Raw genomic sequence first — 27,980 nt, 5'->3', positions numbered from 1 at the left:
CCCTGGTCATAGCATAGATTACTTTCTTGTAATGACTGATGCATAGATGATTCACTTACTTCAGACAAATGTATTTGTGTAAGTCGCTTTGGATAAAGGCATCTGCTAAATGCTTAATGATGTACATTGTGTGTCAGACTTTACAGTACAGCATGAGGCCACCAGACATAGGTTTAAATAACACATGTTATATTTCAAATATCTGTGCTTGACTGATGGCGCCTGGAGCAATTGAACCATTGTTGAATAATCCCCAAAAGTGCAAATCATGCCATTCAGGGACTCCAGACAGGCTCAAGTAAACGCTCAAGTATTTGAAAGGATTTCAAATAGTATTTGACCCAGGTCTGAAGGTCACACACTGGTGCTTTAGATCAGAATCTTTGATGGGTGTGTGTCTGATATGTGTCACGTTGATCCTAGTGATGACATCATGGACTATGTGATGGTGCGGGTGCCTCCCCTCCAACCAGGCCTCCCCCGGCCCCGCTTCTCCCTCTACCTGTCTTCCCAGCTCCAGTACGGCGTAGTCATCGTCTACCACCGCCAGTGTGCTTTTCTTCTGGGTGAGAGAGGGAGGGAGGGAGGGAGTGGGGCTGGGGGAAGGCAGGGCATTTTATGCCCTGAAATGAAGGGCATAACAAATGTCATTGTGGAAAGAACTGCTGTCGATACACACAGAAATGAGAGTAAGGTAAAGTAATACATCAGGTCTGACAGCTGCACAGTGAAGGGCACTGGTTGATCTGAAATACAAACCACCAAAGCCACAGGACCTACTACTACACGCACTCACCTCCATACACACTCATTGATAAAACACAGCACATGCAGCACATTGTCATTAGAGGTAGATACAACTCACTAAAGGATGAGGCTTACCGTCTCTTCAAAACACTCTGGTACACAATAATACCTTTTATTTTATTACCATTTAGCAGAATTAATTCGTAGTAGTAGTTTATCTTTCGTTACCAGCCAAACTGTTAGATTTATGACCTCCTCCACCGCAGAATGCAGCATAAACCATAAACACTTCAGCAAAGTTAGTTGTGATGGTACTGTAGATGCAGAATCACATCATCTTCCAGGTCACCCACGCAGAATCACCACGGTAACTGTGCAGCCTGTAAAATGAATGTGATGTCACACAGTACCTTGACCTCATGATATACTGTAGTAACTTCCCTGCTCTTTTCCAGATGAGATTCAGCAGACCATCGAGCGCCTGCTGCGCTCCAAGATACACATAAGCATCGACTTGCCTGAGCCTGACAGGTCAGGGGACACACATCATACATGCACGCTTACACACACACATACACAATGTCACCCACACACCTGCCCCAGAGTAGGCATTTACCATCGTCTCCCCTCAACACCCTCAGAGTAAAGGGTTTGTTTTAGCCGTACTTCTCAGAAGTTCTCAAAGCTAAAAAGGGAAATATTAGTTTATTCGTTAACGATCGCGGTTAATTTGGCAAACCTTTACGCGGTAAAAAATTATAATTATAATACGCGAATGAATCATATTACCACGGTATATACAGAACTCTATATTAGTTACTGGGTTCAGGTTGCAATCTCATCTGGAGTCATGGGTTCAAATCCTGCTTCTGACAACTTTGTTTTTTACTTACATGTTACTAAATATGAAATACGGTGGAAATACACAGTAGTATTCGTTCAGTGGACCACTGACCAACAACGAGTGTTGGGTCATCGCAAATCTGAAGAGCCGCTCGTTTTGTGTGTTTGAGCTAATTCCCCTTCCTCTCACAAGGCTAAAGTACGGACCCCCCCTGGGGTCCCAAGGGTTAGGGTTAGGCCCTACCAGGATTAGGGTCAGGGTTAGGGTTAGGTTTAGGGTTAGAATCCTTGCGATCGTTCTGGCTCGTAGGGCCTAACCCTAACCATAACGAATTACTAAACCGAGGGAACTAATTACTAAACCGAGGGAACTAATTACTAAACCGAACGAACTAATTACTAAACCGAGGGAACAGATTTACTTAACCGAGGGAACGGATTCACACATCAAATAATGTTTTCCTACCATGTGACCCCAGGGGGGCTCCGTACTAAAGTGATCTCAAGAACGAATGGTATACTTTAACCTGTGTCCTTCTTAGTTTATGTAGGAGCTAAAGTATACAGTATTCTGTGATAGCAGTTCGAGAATGAAAACAACAGTGATCAGTTTGAAGAAAGAAACTGTCTGAAAGCAAGACATAAGCAAGACAAACTGTCGATTTCTGAAGTCCTGAAAGTCGGAACAGCGCCACAAAATCAACCAGTGGTCGAACAACAAATAAATAAAGTGTTTACAGGTTTTCGCTTTAACACTAACATCCAAACCTCAAACACAATGACCAAAACCTGAAACTGGTGTATTTTATCTCACACCAATTCTGACAAACACATTTCTTGCTTATCACTAATTTTGCCACGCTAAACCACCCAGTTAACAAAACACTAAATACAATTCTCTACATTTGGCACACACTTCCTTGATAAAATCTCTTGTGTTCACATGGAAAACACTACCATTCAGAATGCTAAACTCAAAACATCAATCACACTCCATATGGGCAAACACCTATTGCATTTGAATTAGCAATCATAGCTTAAGCAATAAGGGCTAAAGGTGAGCTCTCCTGTGTTGAAATATATCTGAAGTATATCAGGGCTGGATTCGTCATGCCAGGCGATACTTTCCCCTCTGCTTGGCCAGGGAGAACATTACCTGTGATGTTGACAAGGTCTTGTGGCCTTTGTGTAGACAGAGTATATGCAGAAGGCTTATTTTTTTCTTCTTCTGTTGTTTGTTCTGTATGAAGAACACTTTACAAATCCAACTGTCATTGCTGAGATGTGTACAGTATTTCAGAATAATAATAAAAAACGCAGCCAAAGTAAAGTAATTAAAAGCTAGGTTACTTTAGGGCGAAAATTATTTAATCAAAAACAACATGTACTATGTTAATTTCATGTGTGTTGTAGTGCCTATGAAACACTTGATCGATCTAGATCTTGTGTGCAACACTGACTCTTTCAAAGTGAAATATAGGCCCTTGGTATGGCACTAAATTGATGCAGGATGGCAGGTTTTTCTCCAGTGTTTAGAAATGTTGCTGTGGAATTGCATGAAATGTACAAAATATAGATTATGAATCGCCAATGATTCTGTAATAGCTGTTTAGCTGAAATGACGGCACTATGGACAGCAGGGTTCTCCCCAGGACTCTTGAACAGTATGGAGCTGGGTTGCATGATCACAACCCGACTCACGTTTATTCTTGTCAAAAGGAACATCATAACGCTTTCACTTTTGCTTTAGTTTTAACAACAATAGTGTTGTCGATCAAAGGTAGTTACTCTATCATTACTAAATATATAGTTTAATTTGCCTTGAAATGTTTACAGCGTGTGGCAACACCACTGTGTTTTAATCATTCATCTTTGTAGGGGGAGAGCCAATGTATGTTTTTCAAGTATTCGAGGGCTATGCGAAAATATATTTTGCGTAAGGGGAGGGTCGTCAATTTTGGTATTTTAGAGGTTAAATCCATCCGTGTACCACCCCCATCATAAATAAAGATCAGTCCCGTAACCCAGAAACACAACACGCTTACTGTAAGAAATTGTTATCTTCAGGGTAAAGGTTGTGGTTAGGTATACAGTAAGTTTATGTTTGGTTAGGGATAACGTTTCAGTCTAACCGGATGAGCAGCCTATAACCCTACCTGTAGCCTCGGTCTAACCATAAACTCAAACATAAGCTTGTAACTATGCTTACACTTATGCTCTAGTATGAGGACATCTCACCCCACTCCCTGCCTATGTGTCAGACCCACCTGGGCAATGCATAGCAGCCATTTTGCATTTAACATTGGCCCTTTTGTGTCCCAGACTAGCCCTGAACGTGGCTGATTCCCTGTTCCTTCTGGAGGAGGCTGAGGGGGCTCCAGACCCCTTCTTTGGTGTGATGGGCTCAGGAGACCAGCTCCCCAGTCCCTACAGGATCCCTCAGGTACTTTCAACGTTAACCAACAACAAAACATTTTCTCTACTTTAATTAGAGTTAGAATTCAAATTCTCTGTTGATTCATCAAATGTATTTACAAAGCATTATTCTAAGGCTTAGCACACAGAAAAGGTGGTATATTGATTGACCTTGTTTTATGGCGATTCTGTTACTTCCCCAACCAATGCAGATTATGGCGGCTGTGACTACACAGCGCTCTCCAGTGGTCAGTTCCAGAACCGCATCGGAGGGGGAGGGTGAGTCAATTCCTAGCCATGGTGAGTCAATTCCTAGCCAGGGTGAGTCAATTCCTAGCCAACCTCTACTAGTTGTAACTCTACAAGAAGCTTCTTTCTCGAGTTGCAAAAAAAAAGACACAGACTGAAACAGAAAGTGGGAATAAGGTCAAAATACTCACCAGAAGTTTCCGCTAGAAAGATAATAAGACATGTTAGAGTTGCCCCCCCCTAATATAAGCATGTGTGGATGTGACAGAATGGAATAGGTATATTGCTTCCACTTGTAAAATCCTCTAAAGATCTTTACGAGTTTCAAGGGCACACCGTTGCTTCCGGACAGGGCTAAAACATAGTCTGTTATTGAGATCAGATGACAAATCTTCACCAAGAGATCAGCGTCTCTAACGTTGGTACTTTTCCTCCACTCTCCCTTTTTTCTTTTCCTTCTCTTGTCTCTATGTCCCTCTCACCTCAGGTTTGAACCAATCCACGCCAGAAGCCATCACCCTGAAAGAGCCGGAGCCGGTCATGCTTCACTTCACTCAGGTGAAGGCGTGGGCCTGGGAGAGGGTTCTTGGATTAGCATCGAAAATTGTCATTTTGAAATTCATTCGTTTGAACTGTTTTTCCATATTATGAAAGTGCAGATTGTAAGCTTTCAAACGATGTGTCATACATTGACATCTGAAATCTAGTTGAAGAAGATATGCTTATTTGAATGTTGGTACCCCTCAAACCAAATACCGGAGAAAGACGCTCTGAATCAAAACACACGCAAAACAGTTGCTAGTAGCTAGCAAGGAACATCACTATGAACACCTAACTGCATTTGTAGCATCACATCACAACATGCTGATTGAACATCAACATGCTAAAAACACATAACTCCACATAATTAGATGATCACACGTCCTAAAACGTAAGTTTGTTTACAAGCCATCTATCACTTACCTAGTAGTCCATGGCAGATGATGTAGTGAATACAATTCACAAATCATAAGTAACAAACTGTTGTTTGTTATAACCTCAGCAAATATTTTCAAGTCAAGACTAAAAACCCATCTTTTAAATATTGCCTTTAAATGACTCAATAATTAAATTATTATTATATAATGATTAAAGCAAGTTATTATTATTATTATTATTATATCGAGTGGGCTCTTCAACACTTCAACACTTCACATTTATATATATATTTTAAAAAGGTCATTTGCGTGACGTGAGAATCGCCGACATACAGACCTTTTCACCAGCAACATTATGTGACACGTTCTAATGCTTTGGTCCTCATATCGGCGACCAGTCAAAATGTTCTGACTTTTCTTTTGAAACACGGAACTACGTTTCAACATTGTTGAGAATCACAACACAAACTCGCTAGTCAAGCCAAAATACTGCAACGCAATGGATTCGGTGAGTAATCCCCACTGCTACCTAGTTAAACTATGACAATACTTAGCAGGCTCACAAAACAAGCTGCATTAGTTGACTAGTGATGTGTCATTTATTTTCAACAACAAGGAATTGTATTCACATTTTTCTAAAGAAAAGTCTGATCATTACATATGAGGATCAAAGCATTAGAACATGTCACATATGTGGTCTAGTAGTGGTCACTACTAGTCACTAGTAATAAAATCATAATATGAATAATTGCACTCCCAAATGGGCAATTTCAAGTATTCGTTGTAATGGATGGTCAGGGTTTTTTGGCCCACAGTTAACCACTCAGGGTTCATTTTGGCCTACCAAGCCAAACACACGGGCACTCCTGCACTGAATAATTGACTGATACCACAGTCTCCCATTAACGTTATGGGATCAGACCAGTGGGTTCTTGGCCTGATAACAACAGTAGTCCCTTACCTGATGCAACATACTTAAGACAGAAGAAATACACTGTGCAAGGACTTTGCCTTGGGTCTTCTGAATTCCCCCTTCAGAACCTGGCTGCCACCTACCAGAGCCCAAATATCAAATCGCCAAATCAGAAACTACCCAACTGAGATCCCCAAAACAAGAACAGCAAGATACAAAACATTACCCATCCCATTCTTTACAGGTCTCCTGAACGCCAAATAACGTAGGATGAACGTTTTAGCCTTACCCACCACCGCCATAGACTGTGCTGAATAATAAATCAAGATTCACTAAGTTATTAGCACTGTTTTTATCGAAAATTGTGTTTTATATTTTGATGTTGTATTTCGTTGATGTTGACGTAAGAATACTGTTCCCCACTGAATGGCTCAAGACACAAGTGTTGAGCTGGGTTTTTTATGGTTACTTATCTCTCTCTCCCTGTCTCTCTCCATCAGTTTGAGGGAGCGGAGCTAACTGAAGCCACAGGCAGAGTGATCGACTTGCTTCTGGAGCAGCCAGACCTATTCGACTGGGGTAAGAGAGATGAGAGAGGATAGTAGGATTCTCTAAGTAATGACAGGCGATCGATATGGACATTTGTTAGCGTGAAAGGAGTGAAAAGGTGTGTGTGTGTGTGTGTGTGTCTACTGGGAATGTCCAAGGGAGAAGCAAAAAGGCTCAGCAAGTATTGCTCTGTCTCTGCGATTATTGGCAGCCGCCAAATATGGCGGAGACGGTGTTACTTGTACCCGTGAGTCTTGTCCTGTTGTATGTGAAAGACATTGTCCATGTCTGTTTGTGAATGCATCCCATCTGTGCCTTCAGTATTTCTGTCCTTGTATACTTGTTTCTATGTGGACAGAAATAAATGATTAAAATGTGTGTGTGACAGACGCAGAGATTGAGGAGAGGGAAAGGGAGAGAGAGGGAGAGACGGAGAGAACAAGGGACCAGGAGGGAGCCATGACATCTATTGACCAGTAAGTCCCCTGGGACCCTTTCACAGGCGGATCTTACTGCCACAAGGGCTGTGGTCACTGTTCAAGTCCAGCTAGGACTTGAACAGTCTTCATTTTTGCTGTGTGTGTTTTCTGATTACAATAAATGAGGAAGCTAGATGGTTATTAAGATAGTACCCACCATTGTGTGTGTGTGTGTGTGTGTGTGTGTGTGTGTGTGTGTGTGTGTGTGTGTGTGTGTGTGTGCATGTCCAGGCTGAAGGACACGGTGGTGGTGGGGGACAGTGTGTGGCTGCTGGACAAGGAAACGGGCCAGCCCATGGAGATGCCACTAGAGGCCCCGTACTCCTCAGAGAGAGAGGACGAGTCAGAGAAGGGGACAGAGAGAACACCGGAGAGAGCGCCAGAGAGAGCGCCAGAGAGAGCGCCAGAGAGAGCGCCAGAGAGATCGCCAGAGAGAGGGCCAGAGAGAACACCGGACAGAGCGCCGGAGAGAGCGCCGGAGAGCTCTTGTGGAGAGGTGTGTGTATGTATGTTTGTTTGTGTGTGTGTGTGTGTGTGTGTGTTTGTGCTTGTGTGTGTGTGTGTGTGTGTGTGTGTGTGTGTGTGTGTGTGTGTGTGTGTGAGAAATGGAGACAGTTACATTCAGTTACAGTCATCAGCCTAGCCTAATAGACTATCTAAGGTTACTCTTCTGCAACTTGTCCATGTGTGTCTGCCATCATTCATACAAAATAAAGTGCCAGAAGGCTTAACTGCCCAGAAAGCAGGAGTTAAAATGTTTAAAGGAAGAACTACATACAACACTCGAATAGCCGTTTCAGTTAAATATTTTTGACACAGTATTTCATATATTGGTGCCAGTGTTATGGCGCATTCGTCGGAAACCTTCGTTTTCGACTACACTGTACGGGCAAAGGTCTTTGCGGATAAACCCAGCGATAGACTTGGTAATAGTCGTAGCCCTCGTTTTAGCCATTCATATATACACACAGTCTTACCGTCACAACAATGATGTACCAGATATACACTCTGAAGTTCCCAGTGAGTTATGCGTTGAGCACAGTGAAAGAAAAGAGGAAGCACTTTTCTTTTTCTTTTCTTTTTTGGAGAATAGGACACATCGTGAATAAAGAATTTATTAATTTCCAGATTTCCAGTCTTCTACCTGGACACAAACATTCCAATAACTGTTAAATAACACTTTATAACACTTTATTATTAGTAATTGTATTTTTTATTATTATTACAAATTAACAAAAAATGTCAGGTTGGAGAGGATTGGAAGGGCTAGAAGGGAGATAGTGTGCTAGAGGGGGTGGAGACAGTTTGATAGATAGGCGGAAATGTATGTAATAAAGTGTTTGACGGTTGTTTATTTCTTTTCACGGTCGCCAGTTACACGCTTATACTATTACCGTCACAGACTCGCTGTAGTGTCTCAATAGGCCTCATTCATCAACCATGCATACACACAGCTTTGTTTGTAGATGTTTATTTTTTCTCTCCCTCCTTCTCTCTGCCTCTACATCCTCTCTCCTTCTCTCTGCCTCTACATCCTCTCCCTCCTTCTCTCTGCCTCTACATCCTCTCTCTCCTTCTCTCTGCCTCTACATCCTCTCCCTCCTTCTCTCTGCCTCTACATCCTCTCCCACCTTCTCTGCCTCTACATCCTCTCCCTCCTTCTCTGCCTCTACATCCTCTCCCTCCTTCTCTGCCTCTACATCCTCTCTCTCCTTCTCTCTGCCTCTACATCCTCCCTCCTTCTCTCTGCCTCTACATCCTCTCCCTCCTTCTCTCTGCCTCTACATCCTCTCCCTCCTTCTCTCTGCCTCTACATCCTCTCTCCTTCTCTCTGCCTCTGCCTCTACATCCTCTCTCCTTCTCTCTGCCTCTACATCCTCTCTCTCCTTCTCTCTGCCTCTACATCCTCTCTCTCCTTCTCTCTGCCTCTACATCCTCTCTCTCCTTCTCTCTGCCTCTATATCCTCTCCCTCCTTCTCTCTGCCTCTACATCCTCTCTCCTTCTCTCTGCCTCTACATCCTCTCCCTCCTTCTCTCTGCCTCTACATCCTCTCTCTCCTTCTCTCTGCCTCTACATCCTCTCCCTCCTTCTCTCTGCCTCTCCATCCTCTCCCTCCTTCTCTCTGCCTCTACATCCTCTCCCTCCTTCTCTCTGCCTCTACATCCTCTCTCTCCTTCTCTCTGCCTCTACATCCTCTCTCTCCTTCTCTCTGCCTCTACATCCTCCCTCCTTCTCTCTGCGTCTACATCCTCTCCCTCCTTCTCTCTGCCTCTACATCCTCCCTCTCCTTCTCTCTGCCTCTACATCCTCCCTCCTTCTCTCTGCCTCTACATCCTCTCCCTCCTTCTCTCTGCCTCTACATCCTCTCCCTCCTTCTCTCTGCCTCTACATCCTCTCTCTCCTTCTCTCTGCCTCTACATCCTCTCTCTCCTTCTCTCTGCCTCTACATCCTCCCTCCTTCTCTCTGCGTCTACATCCTCTCCCTCCTTCTCTCTGCCTCTACATCCTCCCTCCTTCTCTCTGCCTCTACATCCTCTCCCTCCTTCTCTCTGCCTCTACATCCTCTCTCCTTCTCTCTGCCTCTACATCCTCTCTCCTTCTCTCTGCCTCTACATCCTCTCTCCTTCTCTCTGCCTCTACATCCTCTCCCTCCTTCTCTCTGCCTCTACATCCTCTCTCTCCTTCTCTCTGCCTCTACATCCTCTCTCTCCTTCTCTCTGCCTCTACATCCTCTCCCTCCTTCTCTCTGCCTCTACATCCTCCCTCCTTCTCTCTGCCTCTACATCCTCTCCCTCCTTCTCTCTGCCTCTACATCCTCTCCCTCCTTCTCTCTGCCTCTACATCCTCCCTCCTTCTCTCTGCCTCTACATCCTCTCCCTCCTTCTCTCTGCCTCTACATCCTCTCCCTCCTTCTCTCTGCCTCTACATCCTCTCCCTCCTTCTCTCTGCCTCTACATCCTCTCCCTCCTTCTCTCTGCCTCTACATCCTCTCCCTCCTCTCTGCCTCTACATCCTCTCTCTCCTTCTCTCTGCCTCTACATCCTCTCCCTCCTTCTCTCTGCCTCTACATCCTCTCTCCTTCTCTCTGCCTCTACATCCTCTCTCTCCTTCTCTCTGCCTCTACATCCTCTCTCCTTCTCTCTGCCTCTACATCCTCTCTCCTTCTCTCTGCCTCTACATCCTCTCCCTCCTTCTCTCTGCCTCTACATCCTCTCTCTCCTTCTCTCTGCCTCTACATCCTCTCTCTCCTTCTCTCTGCCTCTACATCCTCTCCCTCCTTCTCTCTGCCTCTACATCCTCTCCCTCCTTCTCTCTTCCTCTACATCCTCCCTCCTTCTCTCTGCCTCTACATCCTCTCCCTCCTTCTCTCTGCCTCTACATCCTCTCTCTCCTTCTCTCTGCCTCTACATCCTTTCTCTCCTCTCTACCTCTAACATTCCACTCTGCCGCTACATCCTTTTCTACCTCCTTCTCTCCGACACCTAGCTCCCCGAAGTTGTCCCCTCTCCTAAGAGACAGGGTCGCAGGCGACAGCTTGTTTTCGCCGACCCTCACACGCAGATCTCCATGGAGGCAATGCAGTTGCAGATCAAGGACCCTCTTGCTGAGACCATGCCCCTGGTAAGACCACCCACCCTCCTACCAGGCACCAGAGGAATTCACTGAAGGATTGATTCTTCAAATCAGTCAAGTATCTTTGTCTGGGTATCTAAATAGATCTTTTTGTTTTGTTTTAAGGAAGTACTGTTCAGTAGGCTGGTCACAATAAAAGGCCACTCTAAAATGTGCAGTTTTATCACATAGCACAATGCCACAGATGTCGCAGGTTTTGAGGGAGCGTGCAATTGGCAGCAATGTCCACCAGAGCTGTTGCCCGTGAATTGAATGTTCATTTCTCTACCATAAGCCGTCTCCAAAGGTGTGTCCGAGAATTGGAATTGGAAACGACTTTGGAGATGGTTTATGGTAGAGAAATACATTTTCAATTCACCGGCAACAGCTCTGGTGGACATTCCTGGAGTCAGCATGCCAATTGCACGCTCCCTCAAAACTTGCGACATCTGTGGCATTGTGCTGTGTGATAAAGCTGCACATTATAGAGTGGCCGGATCTGGCCTGCGGGCCGCCTATTGGTGATCCGTGCTTGAGGAAGTGTAGTTGACCTCTTTGCCTAGTATTGCTGTCTCTCTCTCCCAGTCCAAGGTGCTGATAGACCCCGCCTCCCGGTCCACGGCCGCCCCCGGAGAGCTCTTCAGCGCCCCCGCCTGCCGTGAGTATCTCATACCTCTACTGAGAGAAACTTGGATGACAAGGTCTGACGTTTCAGCGTACCCAGAGGTAGACATAATGGATCTTTCCCAGCGTATATATGCCACCGCAGATGATAGTGATGATATATTGTGAGTTGGTGGACATTGCGGTCTAGGGAGGAAGTATGCAGTTCAGTCCATGATGGATAGATGGACCCAGGAAGGGACGATTGGACGGATGGGTGGATGGATGGATAGATGGATAGATAGACAACCCTTGTGGCGTTTTTAGAGAGAGCGATCACATAAGTAGATGACTACGATTAAGATAAGACAAGTTTGCTTATCTTCTCTTTGCCCCCACCCCCACCCCTCCTTACCCTCTTCCCTAACACAGCTCACCTCCACCCTGACCTCCTGTCACTATGGCAACAGTGTGCTGTCCTCAGGAAGAAGAGCAGCAGGGAGGGGGGAGACTCTGAGGTCGACGTAGACATGGGGGTGGAGAAGGACAGAGAGAGGAGGGGCTCTGGCGTGAGAGGGGTAAATTCTTTATTTCTGTTGACTATGACCGCATTTGTTTTCATTCAACCATCAATCAATGAACATTAGTTTTTAGTAGGGATGTAACAATGCACTCAACTCACGATTCAATACGATTCACGATATGAGATTGTAGCCAAATTAGGACTATTTCTCAGACAAAAACTACAAAATACGCTTATTTGCACCTCTTCATTGCCAACAAAATAAGGAGTTATTATACTGTATTGTTTGTTTTTGTTGGCATATGGGATGTGTTCAGCTAGGCTCAAATCATATTTTCCAAAAGTATTGCTGCTGATATGTAGTTCCTATCTATATCCATATCTATTTGCATGTTCAAATGCATTGCCATAGTTGACATTTTGATGATGACCCTGCATGCATGCAGAATCACTTCTTCAACTGCATTCCCAATGTCAATGTAGCTAGCTAGTTTAGCTGTACACTTACAATAACACACCAACACAGCACCGACAATGCACACTTCAACAACAGTATTGCAAGACGAGTGCATCAAGCTACAACGTTATTCCACCACCGTTCCCCACGTTGGTTTGTTTGTTGATATACGTCGACCCATGATTCATCCAGATTATTGAGAGTACATTCTCTGTCACGACACAACATGTCTACAGTGCATGTGTCGATGAGTGTCCTCTGTACACAGGTCACACGAGAGCTGAGGGAGTCAGGACGAGCCCCCTCTGAAACCTCAGGTCAGACACCAGGGGATCTATCTCAAGTTTCAAGTTTATTGTTACATCACATTACACAAGTGTAAGAGAGTAACATTCTTAGGCTTCGGTTCCTGACATTATGTTGCAGCACAAGACATAAGGCAATAGACATAATTCAAGAAAGTAACAGTAGTACAGGACATACATGGAGAAAAAAATGGGCATAATACCAGATAAAGGTGACAATAGTACAGATAAGACAGAATACACTAGTGGTGCAACTAGTGATAATAGATAGTTCAGTAGTAAAGTGGCTAGGAGCTTAAGGTTTCTGTAGTCCGTTTACATGGGGTGTGCTTGGGGAAGATAGTCAATTGTCTACTACAGTGGGCTTGATCATGAGCCTGATCGATCACATGTTTCTTTCAGCTGTCTCAGAGCTCCAGGAAGTGTCCAAAGAACACACTCCGGCCAGCAGACGGTGAGAGATGAGAAAAAGAATTCAGTGAACATTATCTCTCTAGAAAGAGGATGAGAGCGACTGAAATATAAATTGAATATTAAATATAGATTATTATTTTTTAAAGGGGGGGTTAGTAGGAGTGGCTTGACATCTAATCTGGCGTCCATAATCCCAGGTGCCATTTTTTACATTTTGTCAGGGTGTAGAGGGCAAGTAGCAACGTGTACTAACATTTTCATGTCAAAAGTCAATTCTTAGAATTGTAACTGATGGCTAATGGGTGAAGATACTCTACCTAATAATGGTGTGTGTGTGTGTGTGTGTGTGTGTGTGTTTATGTGTGGGGGGGCAGGTCTCCCATAGAAGAGGAGGTGGTGGTGGCTATGGAGGACATAGTGGAGGAGTGTGTCGACCTCCCTGAGAGAGAACCAGAGCTCACCCCTGAGAGCCTGCTGAGGTAAATGTCGATGGGTCCGACTGCATTTTTCACAATCAGTTAGATGATGGATGCTAAATGTCATTTATCGATCGTGCATGCTATATTTATGCTGACTTAAATTATCTTGTTTATTCAAACTCGTATCTATGTCCACGATGTAAAATAAATAACCATTTCATAGGTCTGTGTTTGAACTGTGAAGTTAGTCATGTCAGTTTGCCTGTGTCTCAGCATCACTGGAGATCGCTGGGTGTTTTGTTTTGAAGTATTGAAGTATTACAGTTGCCAAATGGTGGTATGTGAATTTACTATTGCAAAGTTTACATTGAACAACATTATCGTGAGCAGTGGCAATAGCCCATGGCAACAACTGAGAGGGGATGAATGAACTCAGCGAGGTTGTTATGTAAATGAATGAAAAAACACGGCCACATGCATTTTTTAATCTCACAAATACTGAGTACTTGTAATGGGTTTTTTCGATTTGTCGATTAGATATCTTTGTATCGATGCGGAAGTCCGTGATTGACTGATAGATAAATGGATCAACCTAACCCGTCCCTACGGAGCACCCTTCATCAGAGAACCACAGGTAAACCACTATCAATGCTACAATAAACACTCCTCTCTCCTCTTCTTCATCTCCCTCTCCAGAAAGGTGTCATTGGAAGAGGACTTCCACTCTCTGCTGCCCCCTGATGCAGACCGCAGTACTGCAGCTCAAATGTTCTTCCAACTGTTAGGTGAGGAGTTGAATGACTGAATTGATGATAGAGTGCCATATAATGGCGTGTTAAATTGGATTTAAATCTGAAGATTGCTCCCCATTGCTGTCAGGATTGCAGAGTCTCTCCCTATCTTCTGCCATAGACTTCATCTTTTCAGGCTACACCTTAACTGTCCCTCCTTAAACCTCTGAATCCCCCTGTTCAGTTTCTCAACTGTATATTACCAAAAAAGGTGTCCACTAAATTCCAAAAATGTAAATGGAAAGACTGACTTTACTTTCCACTTCACTTTTGGCCCTGAAAAGTGGGCTGACCTTATTTATTTTAGAATAGAACTTTGTTGTCCAACCAAAGATGGACCACTGTTTGGGGCTCAGCTCAGGCATTAGACACTTGTAGGACTACATAGGGGTAGTGGTGGTCTAGTGGATAGTGAGTTGGACTTGTGATCGGAAGGTTGTGAGTTCAAATCCCGCCTGAAGCTCCTGCCTGAACACTACTAGTGTGCCCTTGAGTAAGGCACTTAGCCCTCAGTTACTCCAGGGGGAATGTCCCTGTAATTCGTAATTGTAAATCGCTTTGGATAAAAGCGTCTGCTAAATGGCAAAATTATTACATTTAAAATTATTACTACATGGGGTCGGTCTTCTGGTTCTGGTGTGTTCTGACCTGTATGCCACTGTGTTTGTCCAGAGCGGGTGACTGGCAGAGAGCTGGGTGTGTGTCAGGGGCATCCCTACGGCCCCATCACTGTCATCCCCTCCCACTCCCCCCGGACAGCCTGAGGTACAGAGTGGGACCTGGACACACACACACACACACACACACACACACACACACACACACACACACAGACTTTCACAAATGCACACCATGCGGGTTCACACACCCAATCACAAATACACAACAACTGGTTCACACAAGATACACACATACACTTGATTGACAACTTTCACAAATGTACACTCACAGGCACTCACAGTGATACTGATATCCACCAGGTGCTTAGATATTATACAGGCACACAGACACACACCCACACACAGATACATATACACACACAGAATACAGTCTGATGGTTATGGCTTTTAACTGGGTACCCACTGATAAACCATACATGAATTCAATTGGCCTTTTCACTGTCTGGTGTTAAAAGAGCTGCAGGGTGCAGGGTCACTAGGGCTTCGTTCACATGGCAGTGAAATGCGACCCAAATCCGATTTTTTTGTGACTCAGGTCTGATTTATGCATGACCATGTGAATAGCGCAAATCACATGAAATCTGACTTTTTAAAATCAGACCTGGGTCGCGTTCAGAGGTGGTATTATATCGGACTATGGCAAGCTGTTTTAACATTTATTAGCTACAATGGATATTCATTACTGATATCTGCAACATCATTTTGCCTAGTCAAAACTCAAATTCAAGATATCTTTAATTATATTTGGACTAATCAAAACTCACATTTTAGATATCTGTTATTATATTTTGACTAGTAAGATTCAAATGTATTTTGCCATTCAAGTGTATGGGGTTTGTCATTACAGATATCTACAATTCAGTTGTAGATATCAGCTATTCACATTGCCGATATCTGCAACTGAATTATGACTAGTTGTAATTACAGTTTCAGATATCTACGGTTTCATTCTGACTAGTCATACTTCCAGTTCAAGATATCTTTAATTCCCATTAATTCAAGATATCTACATTGTCCTTAAAGATATCTTAAATTAAGTTGAAGATATCTTGAATGAAGTTGTAGATATCTCAAACTGGAATTAGGAATAATCGTAATTTAATTGTAATAATACATTTTATTTATATGGCGCCTTTCATGGCACTCAAGGTCGCCGATTGTAGATATCTATTATAAAGTTATAGATATCTTGAAATTCATTTTTAATGATTGATATCTCAAATTGGTGATATCTTTAACTTTCATTCTGCCTAGTCGAAATGTTATTACAGATATCTTAAATTAGAGTTTAGACTAGGCGAAATGACGTTTCAGATATGTCTGTTGTTGTCAGAAAACGCTGGAGCAGCTTCAATTACTGCGCTGTAGATTTCTAGTTAGGGCTGCAACGATTAGTCGACTAGTCACGACTAATCGATTACGAAAATTCGTCGACGTGAAATGTTGTTGTCGACTAATCGCATAAAAAAAGTATATTAAAAAAAACGTTTTTTTTTTTTAGGGAGCCATGCAAGAATCAGCTGGGTAAGTTTTAGCTAACGTTGTTAGCCAACTGGCTAACGTTATATTGTTAGGGTCGTAATGTTTATGTTAGCTTTACTGTTACATGTTGGAAAACAACGTCTCATGGACAGGGCTGTTGACATGCTATGAGCGTTTGTGCTATTAATTTATTTGCCCTGTGCGCATGTGACAGACAGAGGCGCTTGTATGTAACGTTACGTAGCAGGGGTTTTCCATGTTGAAGCCAGGAGAACGCGAGATGAAATGAAGTGAGGGGTGGTCGCTATTAAAATACCAGGTAGTCATGGTGGATGATCATGAATGATGCTTGATAAGTGAATGCTATTTCAATTATGTTGAGTCCACCAGCGAGCTGTCTGTAAGATAAACAGCGCCAAGCGTAGCCTACTAACGTGAGCTGTCTGTAGTCTAGCCAGCAATGCTAGCTAGCCAGTCAACTAGCTCTGTGAGCAGCTGTAGCTTGGCGTAACGTTAGGTTAGATAGCTAGTTAAGCCGGATTTATGCTTCTGCGTCGCCATTTACGCGCAGCGAAAAGCCACACGACTAATCGTGACTAATCGGAAAAATAATCGACAGATTAGTCGACTACCAAAATAATCGTTAGTTGCAGCCCTATTTCTAGTACAAGCATCTAGTGAACGAATCTCACGTTCACCACAAATCCCTTGATGATATATTCTCTCTATTTCATGGCATTTTCGCGCTATCCTATCCACCACAGCAACCGCCATTGCTTCTGCCAACACTCATCAAATGCTTTGCTGGTCCCGCCAATATCATGAGATACCTCGCATCATGAGCATCGTCATGCAATACAATTCGGACTAGTCATAATGACGTTTGAGATATCTGCAACTATTATTTTGACTAGTCAAAACTGAATTACAGATATCTGCAATGTCATTTAAGGATGTGTGACGAGTTGAGTGTCGTTTTCGGTGACATCACTGCTGATATCTGTAATTACATTTTGACTAGTCAAAACTGAATTACAGATATCTCTAACTGTCGTTTTGACTAGTCAGAATGACGTTATAGATATCTTGAATACAAATTTAGACTAGTAAAAATCGAATTTCGACTAGTCAAATGTAGCTAATAAATGTTAAAACGGCTTGCCATAATAGGACACATATCTGCTATTTAGCAACGCGCCCCCGCCCCCCGTCTGAACTGTCAAGTCGCGTTTAATGCGACTTTTACGTCATATGAGCACTTGCTCATATCTTTGCCGGCTTCCGCTGCACAAAAACTTGAAAATGAAACCGGTTGTAACGTTATCATGTTATCCTATATGTTATCATGTTATCATGTATATTATATATCATACATCTAGATATACTTGCAGTATACAGAGTAGACCTGTATCCTACAAAGAGACTTAGATTTAGATTTAGTAAACAAAACATTTTGAGCCAGGAAAAACCCTGACATGTAGCCTCTATAAACTCTAGATCTGAAGTGTGCGTGTGGGCTTGAGTGAGTGTGATTTTTTTTTAAACTAAGTATTCTTTCCTCCCAGGGCAAACAAGAACATCACCTTGACCCTGTCATGGAACGTGGTACCCAACGCTGGCATCCTGCCCCTGGTCATGGGCTCTGGCCACATGTTGAACAGTTGAACAGTTGCCACAGGTTGTTTAGTTTGAGATTACATTTTTAGGCCAATACATGTTTTTAGGGTCACAACTGAAATTCAACTTAAATATTTGTTCAGTTGTCAAAGTCAAGCTAGGCCATTGAGACTCAGTGGCAGATAGATAGTATCTTTAGGTTTGCACAGAACAATTAGTTAATTTAATATGGTAATGGTTAACCAGGAATTAAATTAAGTTCAGGAATTAATATACAGATTGAGATAACACGTGAATTTAAATTAAGCTTTCCTTTATGGACACTCTTTGGTGAAGAGACTGCATGAAAAGCAGTATCATGCACCCCTTCCCAGACGCATACGAGACCACAAAGAGCTACTGAACTGTCCCATGCTTGTTTGTAAATGTTGTGCCCTCTTTTATGACTTTTAATAAAAGTAAAAGTTTGGGAATGGGTGTGTCTGTCTGGATGTATGTACAGTGCCTTGCAAATGTATTCACCCCCCTTGGCTTTTTACCTATTTTATTACATTACAACCTGTAATTTAAACATTTTTTTTATCAGAATTGTATTTGATGAATCTGCACAAAATAGTGTTAGTTTTTAAATGAAATGAGAAATATATATATATAAAAAGAATTTAAAAAAATAAAGAACTGAAAATTGGCATGCTCATATGTATTCACCCCCTTTGTTATGAAGCCCCTAAACACTTCTGGTGCAACCAATTACCTTCAGAAGACACATAATTAGTGAAATGAAGTCCACTTGTATGCAATCTAAGTGTCACATGATCTGTCAGTATATACACACCTTTTCTGAAAGGCCCCAGAGGCTGCAACACCTAAGCAAGAGGCACCACCAACCAAACACTGCCATGAAGACCAAGGAACTCTCCAAACAAGTCCGAGACAAAGTTGTTGAGAAGTACAAGTCAGGGTTGGGTTATAAAAAAATATCCAAATCTTTGATGATCCCCAGGAGCACCATCAAATCCATCATAATCAAATGGAAAGAACATGGCAACAAACCTGCCAAGAGAGGGCCGCCCACCAAAACTCACGGACGGGGCAAGGGGGGCATTAATCAGAGAGGCAGCACAGAGACCAAAGGTAACCCTGGAGGAGCTGCAGAGTACAGCAGAGACTGGAGTATCTGTCCATAGGACCACAATTAGCCGTACACTCCATAGAGCTGGAGCTTTATGGAAGAGTGGCCAGAAGAAAGCCATTACTTTCAGCTAAAAATAAGAAGGCACGTTTAAACATAAATGTTTATTGGAGCAAGAATATTATTGTGTGTGTGTGTGTGTGATTAATGTGTGTTGTTGTGTATTGTTGTGCAAGGTAGTTCAACTGGGACAAGCAATGGTGCAGTAGTAACGGTAAGGACATGGTTAGACAAATGTATAACATGTGGTGCTTTCTACTAGACAGTACTGGGCAGAGGGAAGTTGCCATGTCCTTTTATTTGTCTGCATATCCAATTAATTTATGAATTTCAGAAACATTGTGTATTGAGCCATGGTATATGTGTCTATGGTATCTACATAGGCAAATATATAAGCTACGCCATCAAGATAACGGTACCAACTTTATAACGACACTGCATACAGCAGGTCATTATTATTATTATTATGTTTGCAAGAAAAGTGCTATACAAATAAACGTTATTATTGTTGTTATTAATATTAATATTATTATTATTATTATTATTATGCACCAACAGAGCGCACAGAAAATCACGGCCGCTCCATGGAAACAGGTGATGAAATAGGGCATTATGACGGATATTGACAATGACGTTTATAAATGTTTTATCGTCAAACATTTCACAGCATTTTGCAAGTGCGACAAATCCACTTAACAATGGTGCTGCATAGACGGTCAATTAAACTTTAATTGCACCACAACGGGTGCAAAAAATTATTATTATTTTTTTTTTTTTGAATTTGGTTTTCCCTCCAAAACACTTTTAAAAAAAAAGTAGGAGGAAGGACGGTAAAGTGTGATATATGATAGTGTAGTGTGGTAAGTATATGTATGTTCTAAGACTGTGGAGGGTAGAATGAACTCCCAGGGTGTAGTTAGGCAATGGAGGGTAGAATGAACTCCATAACAAGCTCCGCCCACTTTGACACAAGCTCCGCCTACTTTGACTTAAGCTCCGCCCACTTTGACACAAGCTCCGCCCACTTTGACTTAAGCTCCGCCCACTTTGATCTGTTGTGCTTTAATTTAAAGGAAAACAAGTGAGATTTGAAACGGTGATAGTCGGTCAAAACTTTTACGCACCACTAACAGGGTCTTCCGGTAATTTAATGAATTGCAAGTGCGGTATAATATGACTATGAAGTCCATATACATGTTCTTGATACCGGAGGACGAAGATGAAGTCGGAAAAATCCCAGCAGGACTCATCTTTCGGTATGAGCAGGTGCAACAGATCATTTGACCACTCAATTTAACATGCCTACATAGGCTACTTATCATGTAAACTGTTGCGCTAATGTTGATTGTTCGTATTCAGTAGGCCTAGTATAGCGGATGTATTGTATTTTCCTCACTGAGAGAATCTCGGTCAACAATTTGTAACAATTGTACACATTTTATTTAGTATTCTCAGTATGGGAAAACAGGAATTCACTTTTAATGTGTTACATTTCCAGTTCAAACCCTTATCGACTTTGACACAAACCCTAATCAATCCCGCCTATAGATTTACTGCAATAGTAAACAAAAGTGTTAACAAGAAGTGGCCTAGAGTATAAACCCTACATTGGTTCCCACTAACTGGTCACATTTAGAATTTACAGTACTTCAAATGATTATTTCACTTGGCTGTGACTTGAATTAGACCGGCATACCGTATTCAGTACCGACCTCTAATAGCTGTTTTAATGTAATTATTAGGCTATATTATTATTATTTTAATTAAATCGTGGGGTATGATTCCTTAATGACCTGCATCAGAATGGCTTATGCGGTGCATTTTTACCATATATTTCTAGGTGGAGGATCAGAGGTTAAGATGTGCTTGCTGAATGATGAGGAAAAGACAAATCGTCACAGGATTGACCTTCTCAACTGGTAGAGGTATTCAACACTGTATAGATGTGGCCAATCACCAGGGATCAGGTAGGAACATGGTGTTACCACAGCTTCTCTGCTGAGCTCAAACCTTTCAGAACATGTGTATAGATGGCAGAATAGTTTGTATGATACAGAAGGTAAAGATAAGCCTACCCATGAATGTACTTAGCGCTGTCAATTGTTAAATAGGCTATTGCAATATTTATTACAATTATTTTTTAATAATGATAATCAACAAAATGGAAACATTTTCAGATTACAGACATCTGCCGATATTAACTTCTTTAAAAAAAAAAATGAAACTGATATTTCACTGTTCTGTGCCTGAGGTTGAAGAATTCTTGAATAGCCTAATTAACAACAAATGTAATCAAACCTGTTGAGATTAAATGTGAATTGTGGTCTTTACAACCAGAATGCAACTCTGACTAATTATGGGCTCTTCCCATGCTGAGCCTGAGACAAGGAAAAGCAATGTGTGAAGAGCCAATAATGAATGTCTTGGAAGACTTGAATTCTGTGTTGTCTGTAAATGGGAAGTCTATGGAGATTATGATGATGTCATAGCATTTGACTTTTATTACGTTCAATTCAACAATTCTGTGGGACATGTGTTGGTTTACAAGCTACGGAGCAAAGCTACAAAGTCAGAGGGTCGTGGGTTGTTTGAATTCCTCTCAAATCCTGCAAATCACTATTTATAGAGAGAACATATCAGCTGATCATGTGATCATCAGGTTTTTCGCCCTTGCTTGCTTGCTATGTGCCGGAGGTCCTCGGGCATCTCCTCTGAGGGCCCCCAGCCGCCTCGGGTGCCTGGTCTGTTCTGCCGCTGGGGCACCTGCTTGGCTAGCCTGGTGTGGGGCTATTATGGTCTGTGCTTGGTTGGGCCGGGTGTGCTGGTGGTAGGGCGGGTCGGGTGTGTGGGGCGGCTGGTTTGGGTGGCGCTGTGTGTGCTGGTAGGCAAACTGGTAGTAGTCGCTCTATGAGTAGAGGGCTGCAAGGGAATTTTCCTGGCTGCACAGTGTACAGTTTTTTTACCTTTCTGTCATCATGTGAAGCGCATTGAGTCACATCTTGTGAGAAATGCGCGATACACCATTTAGTCATGAGGACATGACTAAATTGTGTTTTATTCAAGGTGGATGTGACTGACAATCAGCTTGTCCGTACCAAAGGACATCTTTTTGAACTTGATGGCCTACATGGAAACAACATGACTAATTATGGGCTCTTCCCATGATGAGCCTGACACAAGGAAAGGCAATGTGTGAAGAGCCAATAATGAATGTCTTGGAAGACTTGAATTCTGTGTTGTCTGTAAATGGGAAGTCTATGGAGATTATGATGATGTCATAGCATTTGACTTTTATTACGTTCAATTCAACAATTCTGTGGGACGTGTTGGTTTACAAGCTACGGAGCAAAGCTACAGAGTCAGAGGGTCGTGGGTTGTTTGAATTCCTCTCAAATCCTGCAAATCACTATTTATAGAGAGAACATATCAGCTGATCATTTGGTAAGTACAGAACGATCTTTTTCACATGAGAATATATGCCATTGTCAGTTATTAATTGACTTCATATTAGTCTGTAGCCTATAATTTACTCTTAACCCAATTAACAAGCTAGTTAGTTGTGTAACTATTTGTAGTCAAATGTTAATCTCTAGCTAGCTAGCTAGTTTATATACCGCATGTTTTCATTTTAGTGATGTATTTCTAACACCAGCATAAGTAACAGTGAAGAGTAAGAGTTGAAACAGAAGTGCCGTGTTAATTTGGTGTTGAAACGCCAGAATGGACTAATTTATTGGTCACACTTTACATGATGTGGCTTGATCCATGGATAGTACTTGTAATAACTGTAGTGACTCATTATTTAGAAGAGTTGTGTTACTAAATTAAATATAACATTACTACACAGACAAAGGGTCAACTAAATGTACTGTATACTAAATCATATGTAGGTCAATTTGATGACATGACTAAATGGTGTTTTATTCAAGGTGGATGTGACTGACAACCAGCTTGTCCATACCAAAGGACATCTTTTTGAACTTGATGGCCTACGTGGAAACAACATTTTGACCTCCACTGGCTGATAGACAAGCAAATATCAAAGTCAACATTTCACCTATCTTTTGAGGAGGGTCAGCATTTTCATCTTGCCATCTCGTTTTAAGGAACATACTCCTATCTCGTGGGAGTGCATACTCAGGCCAAATTCGTAATACGTCTTTTCAACAAAATGGTGAAGTGGCTGAGCGCACAATACCTCAACCACTTCACCATCTTGTTTAACAACAAATGTAATCCCACCTGTTGAGACGAAATGTGAATTGTGGTCTTAACCAAACATGTCTCACAGGATTTTAAAAGCTGAACGCAACAATTTTTTTCCTGGATAAACAGTGTACAGGTTTTTTTCCTTTGTCTGGATGTACAGTGTACAGGTTTTTTACCTTTGTCTGGATGTACAGTGTACAGGTTTTTCACCCTTGCCTTGTCCTCTACTGGTCTCCTCCTCTGCTGGTCTCCTCCTCTGCTGGTCTCCTCCTCTGCTGGTCTCCTCTACTGGTCTCCTCCTCTACTGGTCTCCTCTACTGGTCTCCTCTACTGGTCTCCTCCTCTGCTGGTCTCCTCCTCTACTGGTCTCCTCCTCTACTGGCTCCTCTACTGGTCTCCTCCTCTACTGGTCTCCTCCTCTACTGGCTCCTCTGCTGGTCTCCTCTACTGGTCTCCTCCTCTACTGGTCTCCTCCTCTACTGGTCTCCTCCTCTACTGGTCTCCTCCTCTACTGGTCTCCTCTACTGGTCTCCTCCTCTACTGGTCTCCTCCTCTACTGGTCTCCTCCTCTACTGGTCTCCTCTACTGGTCTCCTCCTCTACTGGTCTCCTCCTCTACTGGTCTCCTCTACTGGTCTCCTCCTCTACTGGTCTCCTCCTCTACTGGTCTCCTCTACTGGTCTCCTCTACTGGTCTCCTTCTCTACTGGTCTCCTCTACTGGTCTCCTTCTCTACTGGTCTCCTCTACTGGTCTCCTCCTCTACTGGTCTCCTCTACTGGTCTCCTCCTCTGCTGGTCTCCTCCTCTACTGGTCTCCTTCTCTACTGGTCTCCTCCTCTACTGGTCTCCTCCTCTACTGGTCTCCTCCTCTACTGGTCTCCTCCTCTGCTGGTCTCCTCTACTGGTCTCCTCCTCTACTGGTCTCCTCCTCTACTGGTCTCCTCCTCTACTGGTCTCCTCCTCTGCTGGTCTCCTCTACTGGTCTCCTCTACTGGTCTCCTCCTCTACTGGTCTCCTCCTCTGCTGGTCTCCTCCTCTGCTGGTCTCCTCCTCTACTGGTCTCCTCTACTGGTCTCCTCTACTGGTCTCCTCCTCTACTGGTCTCCTCCTCTGCTGGTCTCCTCCTCTACTGGTCTCCTCCTCTACTGGTCTCCTCCTCTACTGGTCTCCTCCTCTACTGGTCTCCTCTACTGGTCTCCTCCTCTACTGGTCTCCTCCTCTACTGGTCTCCTCCTCTGCTGGTCTCCTCCTCTACTGGTCTCCTCCTCTGCTGGTCTCCTCCTCTACTGGTCTCCTCCTCTACTGGTCTCCTCCTCTGCTGGTCTCCTCCTCTGCTGGTCCATTAATTGGCATCATGCGTTTTGCTGGCTAGTTTTAAAACACCTTCAGATACATGATGCCAGCAGCTGCTCTGCCACCTGCCCGTTATCCAATCAGAGAAGAGCACGTCAGGGCTGTCTAGATAACGGTGAGCTAGAACTGTAGGTGCTGCGACAAACTTCCTTTTGTTGTCATAATGTTGTCAACATACCTTATCAGCTGGACACATTCCACATTCAGTAACCAACTGAGCATAAAAAAAAAATAGGCCAAAACTGTGTCATGGGCTTAGATTCGTTCATTTTCAACACCAAAAAAGAAACACTAGGTTGTAATGCTGGACAACCAGAAATTGTGGGCTGTTTAGTAGTATCACTAGATGTCTACGGTACACAGAATTTGTACTGCCTTTGCCATTCCACAGGAAAAACGTGGATGACTTCACAGGACCGAGGGAAAGAAGTGATCTGGGCTTCATCACCTTTGACCTCTCGGCTGATATCCTTTCTCTTGCGCTGCTCATCAGACAAATGTGTGAGACGGGAAGGAAATGGGGCCTGTCTTATTGTCAAGGTTTCAGGTAATGTTGTCATGGTAACTTAGGCTTAAGGCTTTGGCATGCAGGAGGTAAACAAATGCATGCATTCGAATGATGAGAACGTGTTGCTATTGTGCACCTCTGTGCTATTTCTTATTTGGCGATCAGCATTTGCTGTTTGAGAGAAGCGTTGAATCCTAACCAGCCTGCCCAGTGGTGAGTACACTGTACAGTAGACCAACATACAGCACTATAGCAGGTGTAAAAGGAGTGTGCTGGAAACCATGTACGGTAAGTGCATACTGTAGGTGAAGTTATGGGTGGTTGTGGTAATTCTTTTAAATTTCCTGTTTTTTGGTGGCTTTTGATAAGCAGCCATAATTTCCCACATCAAATGTTGTTTTTGGTCATTAATGACTTTATTGGCTGAATGGATCATCAGTGAATCATCATCATTTGGTCATTAATTATGTTGATTGCCTTAACCCTCTTCACATCTGAGGCCGATATTCGACTGGAACGTCAAGCAGCTCTTCCTCTACATGTCTGCTGAGTATGCAACCAAAAGCAACATAAGCAAGCACAAGCATGCATCCTCCCTTTCTTGTTTTCTTGACAATAACAGTGCTCCACTTGGTCATGCACTTTTTACTTGATGAAATGCAAGAGAAGATTGTCAGCATGTTAGTGGTGGTAAAGACATGACTGCAAGGATAGAATAGAACATGTTTTTATTCACACAATGTGGAAATTTGTCTTTGACTTTACAGTGGCAAACAAGAGCAGGAGCACTTCAGAATAATTCGGGTGTGGCGTGTATAATCTGCACAGGTACAATGGCTGCAGAAGTGTAAAGTGTTGCATATGTTTGTTTGATTCCAGGTCCTGAACCAGGTGGTCCTGTGGGACAAGATTGTCCTGAGAGGAGAAAGCACCAAGCTAAACCTGAGGGACACAAAGTCCAAGTACTTCTTCTTTGATGATGGAAACGGTCTCCGGTAAGAAGCCCCACCTACCCCCCAACCCACCAACTTTAATGTGGAATGTATTAATTGGAATGTATCGTCAGTCACCTCACTGTCATTTTGATTATCTACTGAGGAGTAAGCAGCAGCTGCTACATATGAATTGTGAATTGTGATGCAGTATTATTTATATGCAGCAGATGGTAGTACAACACAATTTACCGTAATACTCTAAAACAACCTCGACATGATGGCAGAATCAGCCTCCTGGAATAAAAGGGGAAATTACACAATGTGTTACATGGTTCACATCCAGGGTTTTTTCTGCATTGAAAAGGCTTAGGTGGCTCGCCTAAGGCTTTTCTCGCCCCGCCTAAGCCTTCTCTGAGAAATCTTGCAAGAAAAACCATGTAAGAACCATCCATGCATTCATTGCTACAATTCGGTCATCCCAGCAGGTGCTGCTAGACTATTGTTACATTATATACGTAATAGCCATGGAAGACTTCTTCCACCTAAGCCTTATTTTGAGCCAGGAAAAACCCTTTTTTAACTAAGTATTTCTTTCCTCCCAGGGCAAACAAGAACATCACCTTGACCCTGTCATGGAATGTGGTACCCAACGCTGGCATCCTGCCCCTGGTCATGGGCTCTGGCCACATGTCCCTCCCCTTCCCAGATGCATACGAGACCACAAAGAGCTACTGAACTGCCCCATGCTTGTTTGTAAATGTTGTGCCCTCTTTTATGACTTTTAATAAAAGTGAAAGTTTGGGAATGGGTGTGTCTGTCTGGATGTATGTATGTATGTGCATTGACGCTGCCACACAGAAATAGAAAATAGACTGTGTTACAACCGGTTTAGTTTGTTAGATTTCTTTAATGTATGTGTTGCCTTCTTTGTTATAAAAAAAAATATATATATATATATGTTTTTGTATATTCATTTATTCAGAAAGAAATGTGTAAACATGTAAACATTGGTATCCAAGGAAACGTTTGAGATGTGGCGATGTGTGCCAAATAAGGACAATGGAAGCAATTTCCTTCTGTACTGTACAGTATCTACTTTACTTAGCAATACCCTGTGACTTTTAACTTTGAAAATGGCCCTTGGTGACCATCAAACAAAATGACTTTAATATAATATGTACGTTTTGTATAACGGTTGTTCATTGAGTTAGCTCCTTTTCTATTGAAAGAACCAAGTGCACATGAGCCACTGACTGGAAGTGACCTCCGAGTGAAGGGAAGAGTAATGTGAGTGAAATTGTGTGTGTCTGTCATGTGATGGCTCGACTTTGGTCTAGCTAGCCTGATGTGATCTAGATTCTGTGGTCTAAGCTTCTATATTAGCTTGCTGCAGTAGCAACCAGAGAAGGAGACCGGAATCATGGAGAGGATTCCAATGGCATATCTTGAGAAAGACGTAGGCCTTCAGAAAAAAATGTAGGAAGAGAGTGTGTGTGTGTGTACCTGCACATTTGTATATGTTTGGATGTACTGGTAAGATAATGGCGCTAGCTTAGTTGGAGATTGGATTTGGGATGTAATACTTTTCATCTACCACTTCATCATTGACAATTTAAGGAGGCCCTATCCTGCCTCAAACTCCTACGTTTGTAATGGATTGGCCAGAGGGAAAAAAGAAGATACCTCTGTCATGGCTTCTTCTGTTGAAGTTAAAGGGACACATCACCACTTTTGAACATCATTCGTCTCCACAGCATGAGAAAACAAG

General features: G+C 42.8%; 2 protein-coding genes across 2 annotated transcripts; both read left to right on the top strand.

Moving 5' to 3' along the window:
* Positions 1 to 433: 433 nt before the first annotated feature.
* Positions 434 to 15,001, top strand: LOC308168870 (meiotic recombination protein REC8 homolog; the record flags this gene model as incomplete). The annotated part of the gene is made up of 14 exons (XM_080543514.1): positions 434 to 566; positions 1,203 to 1,278; positions 3,913 to 4,033; positions 4,218 to 4,284; positions 4,742 to 4,812; positions 6,585 to 6,663; positions 10,610 to 10,734; positions 11,311 to 11,383; positions 11,761 to 11,897; positions 12,577 to 12,625; positions 13,016 to 13,067; positions 13,402 to 13,506; positions 14,143 to 14,231; positions 14,910 to 15,001. The coding sequence occupies 14 exons, from the start codon at positions 434 to 436 to the stop codon at positions 14,999 to 15,001; spliced, it is 1,269 nt and encodes a 422-aa protein (XP_080399640.1).
* A 5,380-nt stretch (positions 15,002 to 20,381) lies between these two features.
* Positions 20,382 to 26,947, top strand: LOC308168869 (signal peptidase complex subunit 3-like; the record flags this gene model as incomplete). The annotated part of the gene is made up of 5 exons (XM_080543513.1): positions 20,382 to 20,464; positions 25,161 to 25,268; positions 25,777 to 25,846; positions 26,157 to 26,272; positions 26,815 to 26,947. The coding sequence occupies 5 exons, from the start codon at positions 20,382 to 20,384 to the stop codon at positions 26,945 to 26,947; spliced, it is 510 nt and encodes a 169-aa protein (XP_080399639.1).
* Positions 26,948 to 27,980: the final 1,033 nt, after the last annotated feature.

The sequence above is a fragment of the Nansenia antarctica genome (genome assembly GCF_963989245.1).
Source record: "Nansenia antarctica genome assembly, chromosome: 12".
NCBI classification, from domain to species: domain Eukaryota; kingdom Metazoa; phylum Chordata; class Actinopteri; order Argentiniformes; family Microstomatidae; genus Nansenia; species Nansenia antarctica.
The sequence above is the reverse complement of the archived record's forward strand: the minus strand, read 5'-3'. Positions and strand labels throughout refer to the sequence as shown.